Raw genomic sequence first — 19,743 nt, 5'->3', positions numbered from 1 at the left:
TAAATGACAGTAGAGTGAAATGCCCACTACAGTCCTTATGTACTGTATGTTGAATGTATTTATCCATCTTGTGTCTTATCTTTCCATTCCAACAATTTATTTTACAGAATATATATATAATTTACAGAAAAATATGGCATATTTTATAGATGGTTTGAATTGCGATTAATTGCGATTAATTACGATTCATTAATTTTTAAGCTGTAATTAACTCGATTAAAAATTTTAATCGTTTCAGAGCCCTAGTGTAAATGTTTTGTCCGTAAGCTTTTGAAAAATAAACATCTTGTGAAAGTACATTCCTGTGGAAAGAAACCATCATATTTAAGTTGACTGATATTTACAGTGGGGAGAACAATTATTTGATACACTGCCAATAGGAAAACCCATTGGCAGTGTATCAAATACTTGTTCTCCCCACTGTATATACAAGTTAAAAATAGCCCTGTGAGAACTTATTAGCAAAGTTAATTGAAAGTTCATATAATTTGAAAAATAATCAAGAAATTAATATACTGTAAACTATGCCCTTTTTTTACCCCGCCTATTAAAAGAATCTGAATCAAGAATCGTTTGGGACCGGAATCAAAATGTGGAATCGGATCTGTGATCTTCAAAGCACAATCAAAGCAAATCATACTGACCCACTTCCTTAATATGGAAAAAAAATGGAATTTATAAACAGTATATGGCGGAAAACACTCCGGAGACTTGAAGTTCCGCTCTGAGACTCCCAATTTAGCCAACTTTCAAAATTGTCCGATGTGCATGTGTGTTACATTATTGGAAAGCTTAAAATCTCAATTTTATGGGGGAATAAAAATTTTGAACAGGAGGGCATTTAAAAAAAAAAAAAAAAAAGTTTTTTAAACAGCAAAACCCCATCTGGAGGCGACAGCACGCGAGAGCAGAATTACAGATGCCATGACTTTAACGAGATATTATCGAGTGCTTACCTTGTTTTGATCCAAAAACTCCATGTAGCATGTATCACTGAGTGTCAAGACACAGCTGTAAATGGCCACAGCTGGATTTTGGGGGGATTTTATGGGTGAAACATGGTAATTTAACAGGGTTCGTGATGCAAAAATCGCAGACATCACGGAGAGGTCAAGAGTTTCTTTTTCATATATTTACCCTTTTAAACTATTTTTTTCAATTTTTTTTTGTTTGGGTCGATTATTTATCATCTAAAATATCGGAGAAAATGCGACAGTAACAAAAAAAAATACAATTAAGCGATAGTTATGAGGTAGATCTAAGTGACTTTTTTACAGACGCCATTTTTTTCCTTGTGAAATAATTTGTTTAAAAGTTAAAAATATGCGAGTGAATAATTTTTTAAAGTCGTTTTTTTTTTAAATGAAATATGAGACATCAATTAATGATTCTTAGCTAAAAATGACAGACATTTTGAATAATAAATATAATTAATTACCTTCGTTTTACGGCTGGGTTGAAACAAGCGGTTGCGCGACGTCTGTAAACGGGGGTTTTCAGGGTAAAACGGACAAATTAAAAATAGTTTGGGGGCTTTATGGGCCATTAATCTGCTATGGTAGCATATAGACATGTTGTTCTTTCAAACACAACAGTTGTTTTGGCTTCAAATACAGCAGTTTATTTTAAAGAGGAGTGCAAGACCAGAAACTGCTTTTTCAGTCTTGTCTGTGTTTTCCGCCATATAACCGCCTAAGAGATCAACAGTTCCTCAAGCTTTTAAAGTTTTATCCTCACATAATTTTTTTTGCAAAAGGTTAGCAAACAGGAAATCACGACCTGCTTGGCACTGACGACAAAGCACTGGCGTGAACATCTTGCAAGCAGTGTTGACTCTGCTTGAAGGCTTTGAGGATTCTATGCGGATGTTTCTGTTGCCAAAATTTCCACACACAAAAACACAAAACACTCCTCTGTTCAAAGAAATTCAACAATAGCTAGCATTGATCTGCTTTGCCTGCACTCCAGCAACAACAAACTGAGAATTATCATGAGCGTGTTAGAATCAAGCTATAAAAGTTCTGAAAGTAACTCCAGGTTAAGAATAGTGACGGGAAGTGTGCCAAATGCAAGGTGACACGAGTTCCAACCAGGTGAAAGGTCACGCGGACCAGAGACGCTACTGTCCAAAAGCTGCTGGGAAAAGATGCGGAAGGTTGGTTAATCATTAACAGACTTTGAACTGTGAACAAACTTTGGACTACGCCAATGCTAACATTCGCCCGTCCACTTAAGATTGCTAATAAAACGTTGTGGATTTTTATCAGATCGGAAGATAAGAGAGGATGCCGTGACCGTGTGCCTGGGCGATAAATCAAAATTATGAAATAAATTTTTTACTGCACATGATACCAAAAATAATAGCTATTTTTTTTGTTATTTTTGTAACACTAATCACTTGGTTGTGCCAAATCACAATTATCAAAGATCATCACCCAAAGAGTGAACAAAAGTTGTTCTATTATACTGACTATTAGCGGTGGGAATCTTTGGGCACCTAACGATTCAATTACGATTGATACGGCTACAATTCGATTATATATCGATTATTGATGACACCCCCCCCCACCCCGCTATGAGCTGCTTTTAATGTTTTGTACATTAGTTACAAAAAAACTGTTAAAAAAAAAACAAAAAAACAAAAAAAAAAAAACAAAAAAAAAGCTTCGCAGGCTTAAATAAGTGACTATTTCAGTATCAAGTTAACAGTTAAAAACAATATATAATATACTCAAATCCCCATTCTGTATCAGCAGCTTTAAACTACATTCAATTAATTTAATGTTGTGAATCAACCGTTAAAGTTGTTAAAATTGCTCCCGTTATTCCATGATTTCCCTTTTGTCTACTTTCGACATGTGAAAGTTTTAAAACTATTTTAAAGATAGATTCAAGTCAATATTTTACCGATTTAGGAGTATTTTAGATAAAATGTTGATTAGGTTCAGTTGGTCTACTGGTCTACAGTTAGTCTACTGCTTTAAGATGGCGGCCGTTTACTAACGCCCGCATCTAGTTTTCTGTACATGTGCTGCTAACGCCACCGAGTCTATTTTGCATCTAGTCCTATATAAATATGATATCTACCGTACCATTATGTGGACGTATTTTGTAGCAGCTGTCGGCAGCAGTCAGGTATGTTGTTGTTTTTTTATCTAGCGGCATAAGTTGAGCTAGAGCCGTGAGTTGAGCATTGGCATTACCCGAGGGGCCGGGTAATGACAAGCATGATGTTTAGCTACTCTCGCTCCGTTCCTCATTGCATCCCGAAGACCGCGCGGCGCGCTGAGTGTGTTTTACTTCCGCTTTACTTGACATATTTCAATAATCGGAATTTGGATGTTTGTGAATTGTTCTCGAATCTTCCACGGCCAAATCGCAAATAATCTAAGAATCGGAAATATCGCACACCTCTACTATATATCCGCTAATATCGGCCGATCTTGAAAAAGTCCATCTATCGGTCCGATATATCGCTCTACCTTTAAGAAATGAAGGAATTAGTTTCTTGTATTTATAGTTTCACTGTTTTTATTACTCTAACACACCCAATATAAAATAAATAGCATTAAATCATAGTTTAGGAAAACAAGTAGACTATCTTCAGAGTATGAATACTGTGAGAGGGTACGCACAGCCCTATCAAAACCGAAGAAGACAAACATCAAGAATGTCACGCTCACGGAGGGGCTCCACGTGCGAGTCATGCAGCTTACTGAGCAAGATTGACGCTGACGGAGCAAGACAACCAGGGGATGGCCAAGACATCTGGACCACCAAATCCCACTATCAGCTCTTCTGGTAACCAACAATGGACAGTCCAGAAAAATAAAAGGACATCCTCTCCTCCCACAAGGAACATCTGATAACGGATGAACCTGTTGGACACTCAGCACTCACATGGTGCTGAGACTGGCAAATTCCTCAACTCTCGTTGCCCTGACAACAGCAACACCCGAACTCACCTGCCCAATCCACAACAGACACCCTAAACAACGCCTAAACACACCCATCTTCCGGACCACAGCCAGCCTCCCAAGAGCCTTTAAAAGACAGAAGGAACAACTAATCGCTGTCATTTTTTCTCAGGAATCTTTTACCTGTTTATTATTGACCCTGGAACCAGCATTCCTCTTCGTCTGGGTCTGCTTGTTGTTTTTTACTAGCCGTCTGATTGCTGTTGACTTGGAATAAATCCCCAACTCGTGTTCCAAAGCTTTTTTCCAGCTTTTAAAATCGAGTCAGTACAAGGGGGTTAAAACTAAGGTAATCGCGCGACGTTTGGCCTTTTGGCCGAGTTGTTGGTGTTGCGCTAGAGTGGTTCAGGCAGTTTGGCTGGCTTGATTCCAGCAATTTGGCTAAAAGGTCAAATTCCAACAGGCAGATCATCACCAAAACAGTGAACATAACACTTATCCTATTATATATATTTTTGCCAAATTGGAAATCTAGCAACCAGTTATTAGATTATTATTATTACTATGTATTTGGGGCTGACAGCACAAATAGTGAAAACGATATTTAAGACAGAAGTTTTGCTCTTATTTATGTCACTTTGGTTTAACATTTAACCTTTTTTACCCTTTATTTTAGGTAATTAAATTTTAAAAAAGGAATTTTAAAAAATTTAACTCCATAAAAAACTGGCATCCACATACGTGGACAATATTAACATTTGCTATACAAGTGATATGAACATATGTGGCCACCAGTTTATTTATTTTTTTATTATCATTACTCTGTATTTCTACATAGTTCTTTATGAATAAATAAAATTATGAATTAGCAGCGTTGATAAAAACAAATTTAAAATGATTAAAAAAACACACTAATTATGCACCCCCCAAAACACTCAGGATTTTATTTTTTTGTCTTAGTATTTATATCATTTCCTTCCATGGACAAGGATGGATGTCCAATTCACGTAAACTGGAAGGACTGGCTGTGAATGCTCATCGTTTTTCAGTTTTTCAATTTTTTTTGCAAGTTTTTGCGTTTCTTGTTGAGTTTTTTTGGGGGGGTTGGTTTTAGCACAAGACAGCACAAATAGACTAGAAAATGCACTTTTTGGGGTCACCTGTAAATTTCCGGTCACCTCCTATTTATTTTAGGGCATTTTTAGGTCACTTTCTTGTTAACTTTTCATTATCATTGAGAGCGCTTCATTCGCCCCTCCGAGTTGAAATGGATTGGACGTCTAGCACCGACAACGGCAGCCAATAAGTGCCCTATAAAGGCTTAAACTCATTTTGAACTTTCTCTGTCCTACGTGACCATTAGAAAGCATTAGCAGCATCCGTAAAACGTACCATAGGTGATGATGAGAAGAATGAAGGGCTTGTTGCGGAGAAGCCGCAAAATGGAGGCCGTGTAGGAGTACTGCTCGGGTGGGATGCTACGAGCCGTGGCCTGGGCTTGTGTCGGGGGGAGTTTGGGACGTTCCTGAAAGACTATCATGAAAAAAATCAGGACATATCAGATAACTGTATACAAACACTAAGAAAAAATGAATTCAGAAACATTTGTAAATGAAAGCTTTGGGTCTGTTTTTGTTTACGGGAATGGAAAAATAACTTTTTTCTCTGTGTAATGACTTCCACACGAGCAATTAAACAAAAATCCTGACTTGAAAAACATGAAAACAACAGCTGGAGGAAAATCGTGCCATGTTCTAACATGCTCTAACATGACACCGTTTGTCTTGTTCTCGACCCTGACCCGCAGCTTTGTGACATCATGTGACCACCTGTTCTTGGGCCTGAAGGCCACATGTTTTTAAAGTGAAAGCTCAACAAAAAAAATGCTCAAATGATGCAATGATACGTGATATCTAAAATCTGTTTTTTGGCAATAAGACAGTTTTGAAAGGCTGTGTAAATACATTGCTCATATTCTGCTTTTTAACAAAGTGATGACATCACTTGGGTTAATCCTTTTCATTTACACAGCTGGCCAAAAGTATTGGCACCCCTGCAATTTTGTCAGATAATGCTCAATTTCTCCTAGAAAATGATTACAATTACAAATGCTTTGGTAGTAATATCTTTATTTGTTTCGCTTGCAATGAAAAAACACAAAAGAGAATGGGAAAAAAATTAAATCTTTATCATTTTACACCAAACTCAAAAAATGGGCCGGACAAACGTATTGGCACCATTTGAAAAATCATGTGATGCTTCTCTAATTTCTGTAATTAACAGCACCTGTTACTTACCCGTGGCACATAACAGGTGGTGACAATAACTAAATCACACTTGCAGCCAGTTAAAATGGATTAAACTTGACTCAACCTCTGTCCTGTGTCCTCGTGTGTACCACATTGAGCATGGAGAAAAGAAAGAGCATCAAAGAACTGTCTGAGGACTTGAGAAGCAAAATTGTGAGGAAGCATGGGCAATCTCAAGGCTGAAAGTCCATCTCCAAAGACCTGAATGTTCCTGTGTCTAGCGTGAGCAGTGTCATCAATAAGTGTAAAGCCCACGGCACTGTGGCTAACCTCCCTAGTTTTGGACGGAAAAGAAAAATTGATGAGAGGTTTCAACAAAAGATTGTGCGAATGGTGGATAAAGAACCTCGACTAACATCCAAACAAGTTCAAGCTGTCCCACAGTCCGAGGGTACAATAGTGTCAACCCATACTATCCGTCAGCGTCTGAATGAAAATGGAATCTATGGTAGGATACCAAGGAAGACCCAACTTCTGACCTACAGACATAAAAAAGCCAGGCTGGAGTGTGCCAAAACTTACCTGAAAAAGCCAAAGTTCTCTGGTCAGATGAGACAAAAGTAGAGCTTTTTGGGAAAAGGCATCAACTTACAGGAAAAAAAACGAGACCTTCAAAGAAAAGAAGACGGTCCCCACAGTCAATCATGGCGGAGGTTCCCTGATGTTTTGGGGTTGCTTTGCTACCTCTGGTACTGAACTGCTTGACCGTGTACATAGCATAATGTAGGGCCCAGTGTGAGAAAGCTGGGTCTCCCTCAGAGCTCATGGGTCTTCCAGCAGGACAATGACCCAAAACACACTTCAAAAAGCACTAGAAAAAAAAAAAAAAAAAAAAAAAAAAAAATAGAATTTTACAGTCCTTGAGACCTTAAAGATATGGAGACAATTCAGGGAACAGTTTAGCCTGCATACCGGATCTAGACTAGCTCCGGTTAACCAAAATCATTTATTTCTCCCGGCGTGCTCAGACCTAGCTTTCGAGTCATGGTCGAAAAAGGGCCTACAAACTCTTGACGATTTTTATATGGATGGCATATTCCCTTCATTCGCAGACTTGTCAAAGAGGTTTACCCTTCCAAGCTCTCACTTATTCCGTTATTTTCAAATACGACATTTTATTCAAAAACTTTTTCCTCACTTTCCAAACCGCCCACCTGAAATGCCGATGGATGCCTTTCTTTTAGCCAAACCAACACAGAAAAGCCTACTGTCGACTTTATATGGTTTAATTTTTAAAATCAATTCAACTTCCTTAAACACTCTTTGAACAACTTGGAACTGCGACCTCAACATTAATATTTCAGATGAACAATGGAACAATATGCTTCATCTTGTTCACTCTTCATCAATATGTTCTAGACATCAACTCTTACAGTGCAAAATTCTACACAGGAGTCACCTTACAAATGCGAGGTTGGCCAGAATTTTCCCTGGAAGATCTGATGCATGTAATAGATGTAAACTTTCACCAGCTAATTACATACATATGTTTTGGTCATGCTCGAAACTAGTTGTCTTTTGGCAAACAGTGTTTGACACTTTGGGGAAAGTACTGGGCACCAAGCTGAATCCCGACCCTCTAACTGCAATTTTTGGAATCTCTCCCTCACCCGATGTGCCTAAACCATCAAGGAAAGTCATTGCTTTTACAACACTACTTGCTAGGAGGCTTATTCTCCTCAAGTGGACTCACAGTTCCCCACCTTCACATAATAAATGGATTCAAGAAATCCTGCAAAACCTTAGACATGAAAAAATTAGGTTTTCCCTAAAGGGTTCCCTGCAAACCTTTGACACAATCTGGCAACCCTTTTTACTCCACATAGACTCCATAACAATTGAAGCTGAAAAGCATTGAGCTACCAACACTCTCCCCAATTTTTTTTTGTCTGTTTGGTTTTTTTTTTTTTTCTTTTTTTTTTTTTTTTTCTTTCTTCCTTTAATGTGTGTGTGTGATGTTTAAGTTGTGAATGAGAATGTCTGGTGTCTTGATCGTGCTGGGAAAGTACCTTTATCTTGTCTATGTTACCTTATCATGACCTCTTCGGTGAGAGGCTCACTGAGTTGCATCGAAACCTCATCTATCATTAACTGTCATCTATGTGCCTCTATCTTTATTGTGTTTCGCCTGTACCTATCCCATTAATGTGTAAAAAATCAATAAATAAATAAAAAATTAAAAAAAAAAAAAAAAAAAAAAAGCACTAGAAAACAGATTGAGAGAAAGCACTGGAGACTTCTAAAGTGGCCAGCAATGAGTCCAGACCTGAATTCCATAGAACACCTGTAGAGAGATCTGAAAATGGCAGTTTGGAGAAGGCACTCTTTGAATCTCAGAGACCTGGAGTAGTTAGCCAAAGAAGAATGGTCTAAAATTTCAGCAGAGTATTGTAAGAAACTCGTTGAAGGATACCGGATGCGGTTGTTCGCGGTTATTTTGTCTAAAGGTTGTGCAACCAAGTATTAGGCCAATACTTTTGTCGGGCCCATTTTTGGAGTTTTGTGTAAAATGATTTTTTTTTTTCATTGCAAGCAAAATAAATGAAGATATTACTACCAAAGCATTTGTAATTGTAATCCTTTACTGGGAAAAATTGAGCATTATCTGACAGAATTGCAGGGGTGCCAATACTTTTGTCCAGCACTGTACAGGGTGACCCAAAAAAAAGTTTACACTCAGTTGAGTGCTTGTTTAAAAGCCATTGAAACATATCTAAATAGGTTGTCATGCTTAAGTGATTCATTAAGGTCACTCAATGCAGCTGGTAATCTCTCGTCTCTACAATTCCTGTGCTTCTGCTGAAAATGAAAACTTTAGCTGTACCTGAATTGCTGCGTGCCGGTCTGACACCTACTGAGATTGCAGCAAATCTGAGAATATCCAGATGTGCAGTCTACAAAGTTAAAAAGAAGCTGAAAGATACTGGAACAGCCTCACGAAAACCTGGGTCTGGAAGTGCCCGATCTGTGGGGACCAAAAAGTTCATTGACAAGGTGATATGTGGCCACCCAGAGTCCAGATCTCAATCCCCTGGATTATAGCATATGGGCAACTGTGGAGGACAGTGCCTGTAAGAAGCCACAAACTTCTGTGGCAGCCTTGGAGAGGTCCATTGTTCAGATCTTGGGAAAAAATGACAGCATCCTACATAAAGAAGACCTGTCAAGCGTTCCGCAGGCGCCTGGAGGCTGTTGTGAAAAATAGACATTGAAAAATAGAGTGTACTGTACATGTTCTTTACAATAATGTATAATTTGTGGTTCAATTCTAATTCTAAGATGAATAAACATGGCATTTAAGTTGTATTATGGCAGTGTAAACTTTTTTTGGGTCACCCTGTATAATGCTATCCTGCTAGCATCTATACATGAAAAGGGTTAACCCATTGGACAAAATCGGGTTGTTACAAACCAGAATATGAGCTTACTCAGATTTTTCAACATATTTACACGGCTTTTCCTAACTGCCAAAAAATATTTTTTTTTTTTTTTTTTTTAAAAGCTGCACGCAAACGTGGTCAGTGTTGCTTATCTCTAATACATTTACACACTACACTGGAAAGACAAATACACATTTTTATGTGTTTTGGCAACCCTCTGAGCTCAGATTGTGTACATTTCCCACAGAAATCAACACAAAGTTGACATTCACACAGTAAAACAGTCGTGTTCTCAAGTTTTCTTTCAGTCCTAGAGATGGTGCGACCAGGCACAAAGATGCTTCCCGTGTGTGGGCTGTGCTTCGAATTTAAACAAGTCAGCACAAATAAGATTAAGATTTATCAAGAAGATTGATCTTAACCTGCCTGTTTTTTTAACAAAATACTACGTGAGTATAACCAGACAGATCATTTCACGTGCTTTTTTATTGTTTTACGACTCAATTTCACAAGGAATGAAAGTTTAATGAGTTCCAATGTGGAAAGAATGGCACTACTATGGAACGTCTTTACAAATACCCTTTTGTGCTGATGAATGCAAGCATTCCCCCTACTTACATGGACTCAAAACAACTTTCCAATGTGAAATTGGACATTAGAAGTGGATAAAAATTCTCATACAAGATAAATACGTGGGTGCGTTTTTAGATATCTTGATTTTTATCTTCCCTCCGGCATTGTGCTCTCAATCTTACCGATGACGACGAGTACAAATAGAAAGGTGGCCACTCCCGCCGTGATGTAGAACATGACGCTAATGTGGCGCGCTAGCTCGTCCATGTCAGCCACGTTGGGCACCAGGATGGGCGGAACAAGGAAGCCGATGGCGATTCCCAGCTGTGGCAGAAAAGGAAGTGGCGTTATTTTTGGCAACATGTTCACTAGCATTGGAGATGATACTGTAGTGGTGGTGTTTCAGTGAAATGCTGCAACGATTAATCGATTAACTCGAGTAATTCAATAAGAAATAAAGATTCGAATTAAATTTTGCTGCTTCGAGGATTCATTTAATTCAAGTGGCGTTGTAATGGTTTGTTTTGAAAGTGTTTGCATTTAGTTTTATTGATTTGGGCAGATACACTGCCCCCTCGAGGCAACAGTGAATATGACATAACTCATTTAACATAACAGGGAGCAGCTGGATTCAGCTAAGACAAACAACAAAGCTAAATTTTTGTTTGAGCTAATGTTTTTTTGTAGCGCTGCAATGACTAATCGATTAACTCGAGTAATTCGATTAGAAAAAAAGATTTGGATTTAAATTTTGCCGCTTCGAGTATTCGTTTTAGTTAAAGTGGCGTCATGTTTTTGTTTGTTTTTTTAACGCGTTTGCATTTAGTTTTATTAACCTCTAGTGGTGACAGTGAATCTGACATAACTAATTTCATTTGGCTAAATCCAGCTGCTCCCTGTTAAGACAAACATAAGCCCCTCAAGATATAAAAGAGGTGATTTAACTCGTTGTCAGCCGACATATCACATATGTTATGAAAATATAAAGTTTGAAACGTCACCTACTGTTGATTTTAGGGTTGCAGCTATCGATTATTTTAGTAGTCGAATAATCGATGAACCAGTTAGTTCGAATAATCGGGTAATCAGATGATGAACACGAAAAATTTAAAATAACTGAGCTGAGCCTCAAACGAGGTTAAAAAAAAAAGAAAAAAAGGATCTATGTCAACAAAAGAACAATCAGCTAAATTACACAGCAAAAGCCCGCTAGCTTAAATACTCTAAAACGCCTTTTTTTTTTTTTTTTTTTTTTTTTTACAACACTCTTAACAAATGGTTCAGACACATATTCCCACAAAAAAACAGCTAAATATACCTATACCTAAATTACGAATGCATTTAAAAAAACATTAGCGCAAACAATAACTTGACTTATGTTGGTCTTAACATGGAGCAGCTCGATTCAGCCATGTGAAATGAGGCAGACTTGAGGGCGGTGTATCCACCCAAATCAATAAAACGGAATGCCAACTCTTTCAAAATTAACCAATAAAACGCCACTTTAATTAAACGAATACTCGAGGCAGCAAAATGTAATTCGAATCTTTTTTTCTAATCGAATACTCGAGTTAATCGATTGATCGTTGCAGCGCTAGTTGCTTTCAATAAAAAATATTAAATAACAAAAATGGAAACAATGTTATTCTTTTTTAATCGTTCAATTTATATTTTGAGGGGATTTAAAAAAAAAAATTAAACAGTACATACACTCATTTCTTTAGTCCCTGATGAAACACTGATCATCATAATAACAAATCAAAATAAAAACATCTTTTTGTTTTGGATGACATTCATAGTTCCATACTATTCATTGTCCACTTTTCACAGTGCAGTTTTTAGTTCCAAGGCACATTTACAGTTAAAATGTTAAGTCTGGCGTAACATAACAGGAAATACCATTGGATTTATATATGATCCGATTAGTCGACTATCCAAAAAATCATTTGTGGCAGTCCTAATACCTATTAAAAAGGAATTTACCAAGCGGTAGATAATTGTGGTCGACAGGACACGTATAGAGTTCCCAGTGTTCTCACGGGACGGTCACACGTTGACACTAAAAATGTGACTCTGAATTCCTACAGCCAGCAAACTGCACACTGTAAGCCTCATCCCGACCTGATTGCCGAGAACTCCGATGGAACAAGCGGTGGAGACCTCCTCCTCCCCGAACCACACGGAGGCGATATACGACGGGATCCCCAAGACGAAAACGGTGGCCACCGAGCACACGAATTGCCCGAAAAAAGCCAGCGGGAACAAATCCGGCCGGGCGGCGGCCGCTTTAACCCAAGCGCCGATGCAGTTGAAGGCCGATCCGGCGAGTAGGACGTCCCGAACGCCGCGGTTGTCCAGAAGCCACAGCACAGGGAGGATGAGCGGAACGTACGTGAGCAGGTAAACCAAGGCTAGCCAGTCGATTGCCGCGTCGTCGACCTGGTAGAACTTCGTGAAAATATTCCCGATGATGCCGAACTGAAGCCACATAAAGGCGTTGCTGGCCGAGACTGCGCCGAACAGGAATAACATCACCCAACGCCGATGATACAGTTTAGTCTCGGACGGATCCGCGAGCAAACAAAGCGTCGAAGCGGAATTTCCACGCGCGCTTTTGAAAAAGTCGTTCCTGGGCATGTTGGAAGCGAATCAGAGGACGGTGAGGATTCTTCAAGAGTGATGTCCGAGGAGGCGGACGGCGGCGTGCGAAATGCCTTCGGGGTGTCACAAGGTGCTAAAAAAGCAAACCCAGCACTTGTGGTGGAAATTTTGAAAATGGCTGATAGAGTGCAGTCAATCGGCGCATTGATTGTGAGAGTGGAAGACGTGCCGGGATGAATGACTTTTTTGTGTGCTGATGCTTGACTTGACGTTAAAAGGACTCAAGGAATATAGGACCTCTTAATGTGTCACTGTGACCAGAGTTTTCCTTATTGACCCGTTCACTGCCATTGACGGCGATAGTTGTCTGACTATTACATTTTGAGTGAATGATTTTTTGGGGGTATATTTTTGTTAAGTATTCTATTCCAAATGTGTGTCTATTTGTGGTCAACATAATCCCTTTAATCGCTCTTTAGTTAACATCAAATTTGCAGGATGTTTGTAATAAGAAACAGCAGAGGGATTCAACGTGGGAATCAAGAGGTCAAAGGTCACAGTGGTCCGAAAATGATTTTGGTCTTAATTTGGTCGTAACTTGATAATGAATTAGCCTATTCGCCTCAAATTTGTAGGTTAGGTGATATGCTGAGAAGAAAAAAGGTCAAAGGTCACACAAGTCAGAAATTACACAAATAATTCGAGTAGCTTGATTTTAAAAATTGATCGAGGAATTTCCTCCGCCTGGAGGAATTGTTTCATTTTGCAAGCTCTAAGCATGACGTTTTGCCCAAACTACTTTTAAGGCGGCACAACGCGCTGACGTCACGTAAGTACAGGAAGAATACAAAGGCGGCGGACATATTTGATTTCAACCATGCATGAATATAGAGGTAGGGACGAAGAAGCCGACTTAAGCGAAGAGAAAGGCACCAAGAAGAAGCAGAAAATGTCAAAAGTGTGGGAGCAATCGCTCTTTAGTTATCATCAAACTTGCAGGATGTTTGTAATATGAAATAGAAGAAGGATTACATTTTGGAGTCATGAGGTCAAAGGTCATCGAGGTCCAAAAATGATTTTGGTCATAACCTGATAACGGATTAATCTATTCGCCTCAAATTCGAAGGGTAGGTGATATGCTGATAAGAAAAAGGGTCAAAGGTCACACAGTTCAGAAATATGGCGAAAAGCACCAAGGAAAAGCAAAAAATGTCAAAAGTGTGGGAGCTTTAGTTATCATCAAACTTGCAGGATGTTTGTAATATGAAACAGCAGAGGGATTCAATTTGGGAGTCAAGAGGTCAAAGGTCACCGAGGTCCGAAAATGATTTTGTCCATAACTTGGTAACGGATTAGCCTATTCAACTTAAATTCGTAGGGTAGGTGATATGCTGAGAAGGGTCAAAGGTCACACAGGTAAAAAATATATTGATACTTTGAATTTGACTGCTTAGGCAGAATTAAGCTTTGAGTGCTTCTCCGGTACTATAGTATTACTACAGGTACTCCCCGGGTTAAGAAAGAGTTCTGTTCCTACGCTGGCGACATGAACCAAAGTTCCACTTAAGTCGGAATTAAGTCTTTAAGTTCCCCCCAAAAAATATCCAAAAAGTCCTAAAGTATTGTATTTTGTTTCAACTGTTTACAATGCTCTTAACAAATTGTTCAAACACATATTACCAAAAATAGATCTATAAACTAGGGCTGTCAAAATGATCGCGTTAACGGGCGTTAATTTTTTTAATTAATCACGTTAGAATATTTGACGCAATTAACGCAGATGCCCCGCTCAGACAGATTTAAATGACAGTACAGTGAAACGCTCACTTGTGTTTTATGGAGTTTTGCTGCCCTCTGCTGGCACTTGGGTGCGACTGATTTTATAGGCTTCAGCACCCATTAGCATTGTGTAAGTAATTATTGACATCAACAATGGCAGGCTACTAGTTTATTTTTTGATTGAAAATTTTAAAAATTTTATTAAAACGAAAACATTAAGAGGGGTTTTAATACAAAATTTCTATAACTTGTACTAACATTTTTCTTTTAAGAAATACAAGTCTTTCTATCCATGGATCGCTTTAACAGAATGTTAATAATGTTAATGCCATCTTGTTGATTTATTGATATGATAAACAAATACAGTCCTTATGTACCGTATGTTGAATGTATATATCCATCTTGTGTCTTATCTTTCCATTCCAACAATAATTTACAGAAAAATATGGCATATTTTATAGATGGTTTGAATTACGATTAATTAATTTTTAAGCTGTAATTAACTCGATTAAAAATTTTAATCGTTTGACAGCCTTAGAAAAAATATTTGAAATTGAAAAATTTGCATTTGAACACTTAATTTTTAATTGAAAAAGTTTTCTTTGATTGAAGCAATCCTTTTTGTGTTTGGGCCATATCATGGGTAGGACATTTGTGTCTAAAACATTCAGTCCCTAAAAAAGTTGCTTCAATCAAAGAAAAAAATCATTTGAAAAATAAAATTGCCCTCACCTAATTTTTTTTTGTTGAAAATTATATGTAAAGCAAATGACCGTTTAAGGTGCTAGTCACATGATCAATTCGAAAAATAGTTTGACCCATTATAAAAATATATTTTTGGGTTCATTTTATTCATTTTTGTTGCAGTTTTATTGCTTTACAACTTATTAGGGCTGTCAAACGATTAAAATTTTTAATCGAGTTAATTACAGCTTAAAAATTAATTAATCGTAATTAATCGCAATTAATCGCAATTCAAACCATCTATAAAATATGCCATATTTTTCCGTAAATTATTGTTGGAATGGGAAGATAAGACAAGATGGATATATACATTCAACATAAGGTACGTAAGGACTATTTGTTTATTATAACAATAAATCAACAAGATGGCATTAACATTATTAACATTCTGTTAAAGCGATCCATGGATAGAAAGACTTGTATTTCTTAATAGAAAAATGTTAGTACATGTTAGAGAAATTTTATATTAAAACCCCTCTTAATGTTTTTGTTTTAATAAAATTTGTAAAATTTTCAATCAAAAAATAAACTAGTAGCCCGCCGTTGTTGATGTCAATAATTACTTACTCAATGCTCATGGATGCCTATAAAATCAGTCGCACCCAAGCGCCAGCAGAGGGCGGCAAAACTCCATAAAACACAACAAGTGAGCGTTTCAATGTGTACTGTCATTTAAAACTCCCTGAGCGGGGCATCTGCGTTAATTGCGTCAAATATTTTAACGTGATTAATTTAAAAAATTAATTAACGCCCGTTAACGCGATAATTTTGACAGCCCTACAACTTATATATATATATATATATATATGACAGTCAATTTCATGCAATGACACTTTTCGGCCACCGGGGGTCCCCCCCTAAAATCCGCTTATGGCACTCCCCTAAAAATTTACAAATAGGTGAATATTTAACTCACCTGGTTCCCAAAGACCCCTATGGAGCAAGCTGTGGACACCTCATTGGACCCAAACCACACGGATGCGATCCTGGACGGCATGCCGAGGATGAAGACCTGAGCCAAGGAGCAGCAGAACTGCCCCAAGAAGGTGACGGCGAACAGGTGGCGCTGGACGCTGCCGACCTTCAGCCACGTCCCGGCGCAGTTGAGCGCTGTGGCGGCCAAGGCCACCACCCGCAGACCCTTCTTGTCCAACAACCACGTCACTGGGAAGATGAATGGGATGTAGGTCAGCATGTAGATCATGGACATCCAGTCAATGGTGAAAGCGTCCACTTGGTAGAACTCCATGAAGATGTTGCTGATGATGCCGTACTGGATCCACTGGTAGGAGTTGCACAGCGAGTACGAGCTGAAAAGAAGCACCATAACCCAGCGGCGTTTGTACAAGCGCGTCTCCCACACTTTGTCGCTCGTGCCCGGCTCACTCGGACCGCCGAGCCGCTGGAGACTCTCCGGTTCTTCCCCCGACTCAAGCTTGGCGCGCTTGTCCGGGTCATGCTGCTCTTCGCCGGGCTTCTTCTCCTCTGGCTCCCCGCTCATGGTGAGCTGGTCGGTTCGTGATTTAGTCGCTCGGTCCAGGCAAAACAGCACATAGGAGGCTCGAATAAAAGCGACTGGAATTATCTTTAAGACGTTGTCACCGGGGACAACTTTTAATTCGGGAAGGAATTGTACGCCAAGTCGAACTTAGCGTCCGTATTTAAGGACGTCGTCGTTGGGGTCGAATTTGAACTCTGGCGGGTACAAGTTGCAAAAATATCGGCGTGAATTTCGAGCCAGGAGGCAGTCAAGTGAGGCAGATAAGCTCAGTAGCGGTGTACAGTATGACCCCCCCCCCCCTCCCCTTTCTTGGCTCTTCCTTCCCGAGTGTCAACACGTGGAGGAAAGACTGACACCGTCCACCCACTACGGACCAACCCGGACCTACAAGCGCTTTTGCCGGGGGACGGGGGTGGTGTTATAACTGGTCGAAGAGGAGTCACGAGTGGTCCAAATAACGGGAAACACGGGCGACATTAAACACGAATGTCATTGTTAACCCATTTTGGAGTTCAAAGACATCCGGGTAATTAGAGTTTGCGCGTGCTGACCGGAAGTTACTGTGTGTATTTTAAAGGAGAGTAAAAAGTAAGTTTTTGAATAATTAAATATGCGCGCTCCATCTAGTGGCATTTTTGGCTAGTGCACTTTTTCATGTTACTTTGTTGTTGCTGGAAATTTTTGTAAGGTAAGGACGATTGAATGAAAAATAATGATGAAGGAAGGACGAGAGTAGTCGCGTCAAAAAATAATTTGAAAATAATAGTATAAAAAATGACAGTTAATTTTTTTTCAAAACATTAACCCCTTGAAGAACTGGCGAATATTGTGTGATACATATAGCCTCAATTAGAATTATTTCAAAGTGATTAATCATTAATTTATTGTTTTGTATATATTTTTTTAAATTAAAAAAATCAAATTGAAAAAAAAAAAACATTTTAAATAAAAATAGGGTACAGTGGTATCTGAACCTTTTGGAATTTCTCACATTCCTGCATGAAATCACCATCAAATTCAAATGTGATCTTATCTTTTTCAAAATCACACAGATATATAAACAGTGCCTGCTTTAACTAAAACCACCCAAATATTTATAGGATTTCATATTTTAATATTAAATTTTATTTTAATGCATGACTGATCTGACCCGTCAATACATTATGAAGTCTATGACCAAATCATATTGTATGTATTAAAGTGAGCACTGCTGGTACCTCCTCAAGAAATGCCCTATTCACAAATTACATGATGCTCTGTTACTATCATCTGTTACTGTCAAAAAGAATTAGTCCCACTCAGCAGACATGTTTGCTTATTGGTTTGATTTTAAGCAGTTGAAAAGCACCGTGGTACATAAAACACATATGAATACTGGTTTGGATCTGATCTTGTGACTGGTTCTAATGCTGTCTGATACTTCAAAATGAAAAATAATTCCAAACACATGTAGAGGGTGGATAAATAACCTCATTTGGATCGTAAAAGACTTGAAGATGAAGTCTTTTATTGATGCCAGAAATCAATTTGGCAAATTGGCTATGTTCAAACTGTGTGTAAATTCAGTTTTCTTCATCCATTTACAAATGTACCGTGGGATAAAAAAAGTATCTGAACCTTTTGGAATTTGTCACATTTCTGCATAAAAATCACCATCAAATGTAATCTGATCTTTGTCAAAATCACACAGATGTAAAAACAGCCCCCGCTTTAACTAAAACCACCCAAACATTTATTTTTCATATTTTAATGAGGATCGCATGCAAACAATGACAGAAGGGAGAAAATAAGTGGGTGAACCCTCTGCCTATGGAGACTTAAAGAGCAATTGAAACCAGTTTTTACCAAAGAATTTAAGTCAGGTGTGTGATAAGGAGACTTAAAGAGCAATTGAAACCAGTTTTAACCAAATAATTTAAGTCAGGTGTGTGCCCAATCACTGATGAGAGGTTTAAAGCTGCCCTGCCTACTATAAAACACACACCTGGTAAGCATTGTCTTGATGAGAAGCATTGTCTGATGTGCATCATGGCTTGGTCAAAAGAGCTGTCTGAAGACTTGCGATCACGGATTGTTGATTTGTATAAAGCTGGGAAAGGATAAAAAAAACATTTCTAAAAGTCTGGACGTTCATCAATCGACAGTTAGAGAAGTTGTCAACAAATGGAGAGAGTTTGGCACTGTTCCTTCTCTGCCAAGGAGTAGCCGTCCACCAAAGATGACACCAAGAGTTCAGCGCACAATACTCAGAGAGGTAAAAAAAAGAACCATAGAGTGTCTGCTAAAGAGTTACAGAAATCACTGGCACAGTCCAATATCTCTCTGCACACATCAACTGTATGTAAAACTCTGGCTAAGAATGGTGTTCAGGGGAGGACTCTACGGAGGAAGCCACTGCTATCTTAATAAAAAAACATTGTTGCTCGTTTAATGTTCGCAAAAAGGCACTTGGACACTCCACAGAAGTTTTGGCAAAATATTTTGTGGACTGATGAAACTTGAATTGTTTGGGGGTACACAACGTCACGTGTGGAGGAAAAATGGAACAGCTCATCAACACCTCATCCCCACTTTGAAGCATCATGATTTGGGGCTGTTTTGCTCACTCAGGGCGTGGACAACTTGGAATCACTAATGGAAGAATGAATTCAAAAGTTTATCAGGATTTTTTGCAGGAAAACCCGAAGCCGTATGTCAAACAGTTGAAGCTAAAAAGAGGATGGATGCCGCAACGAGACAATGATCCAAAACACAGAAGTAAATCAACTTCAGAATGGTTTCAGAAGAACAAAATACACGTCCTGGATTGGCCAAGTCAAAGTCCAGACTTGAACCCCGTTGAGATGCTATGGCATGACCCAAAGACCGCGATTCATGCCAGACATTCCAGGAATCTGACTGAACTACAGCAGTGTTGTCGAGACGAATGGGCCAAGATT

General features: G+C 38.7%; 1 protein-coding gene across 1 annotated transcript in view; it reads right to left on the bottom strand.

Annotated features, from left to right (window-relative positions):
• The window catches only part of flvcr2b (FLVCR choline and putative heme transporter 2b), a 37,313-nt gene extending 19,947 nt beyond the window's left edge, over nt 1-17,366 (bottom strand). The window contains exons 1-3 of the mRNA XM_057823434.1: nt 16,220-17,366; nt 10,362-10,503; nt 5,310-5,450 (exon numbers count right to left, since the gene is read on the bottom strand). Of these exons, the coding sequence (XP_057679417.1) occupies nt 5,310-5,450; nt 10,362-10,503; nt 16,220-16,804 (868 nt within the window). The 5' untranslated portion in view covers nt 16,805-17,366. The remainder of the gene's footprint in view (nt 1-5,309; nt 5,451-10,361; nt 10,504-16,219) is intronic.
• Nucleotides 17,367-19,743: the final 2,377 nt, after the last annotated feature.

The sequence above is a fragment of the Corythoichthys intestinalis genome, chromosome 19 (genome assembly GCF_030265065.1).
Source record: "Corythoichthys intestinalis isolate RoL2023-P3 chromosome 19, ASM3026506v1, whole genome shotgun sequence".
In the NCBI taxonomy this organism is placed as follows: domain Eukaryota; kingdom Metazoa; phylum Chordata; class Actinopteri; order Syngnathiformes; family Syngnathidae; genus Corythoichthys; species Corythoichthys intestinalis.
The sequence above is the reverse complement of the archived record's forward strand: the minus strand, read 5'-3'. Positions and strand labels throughout refer to the sequence as shown.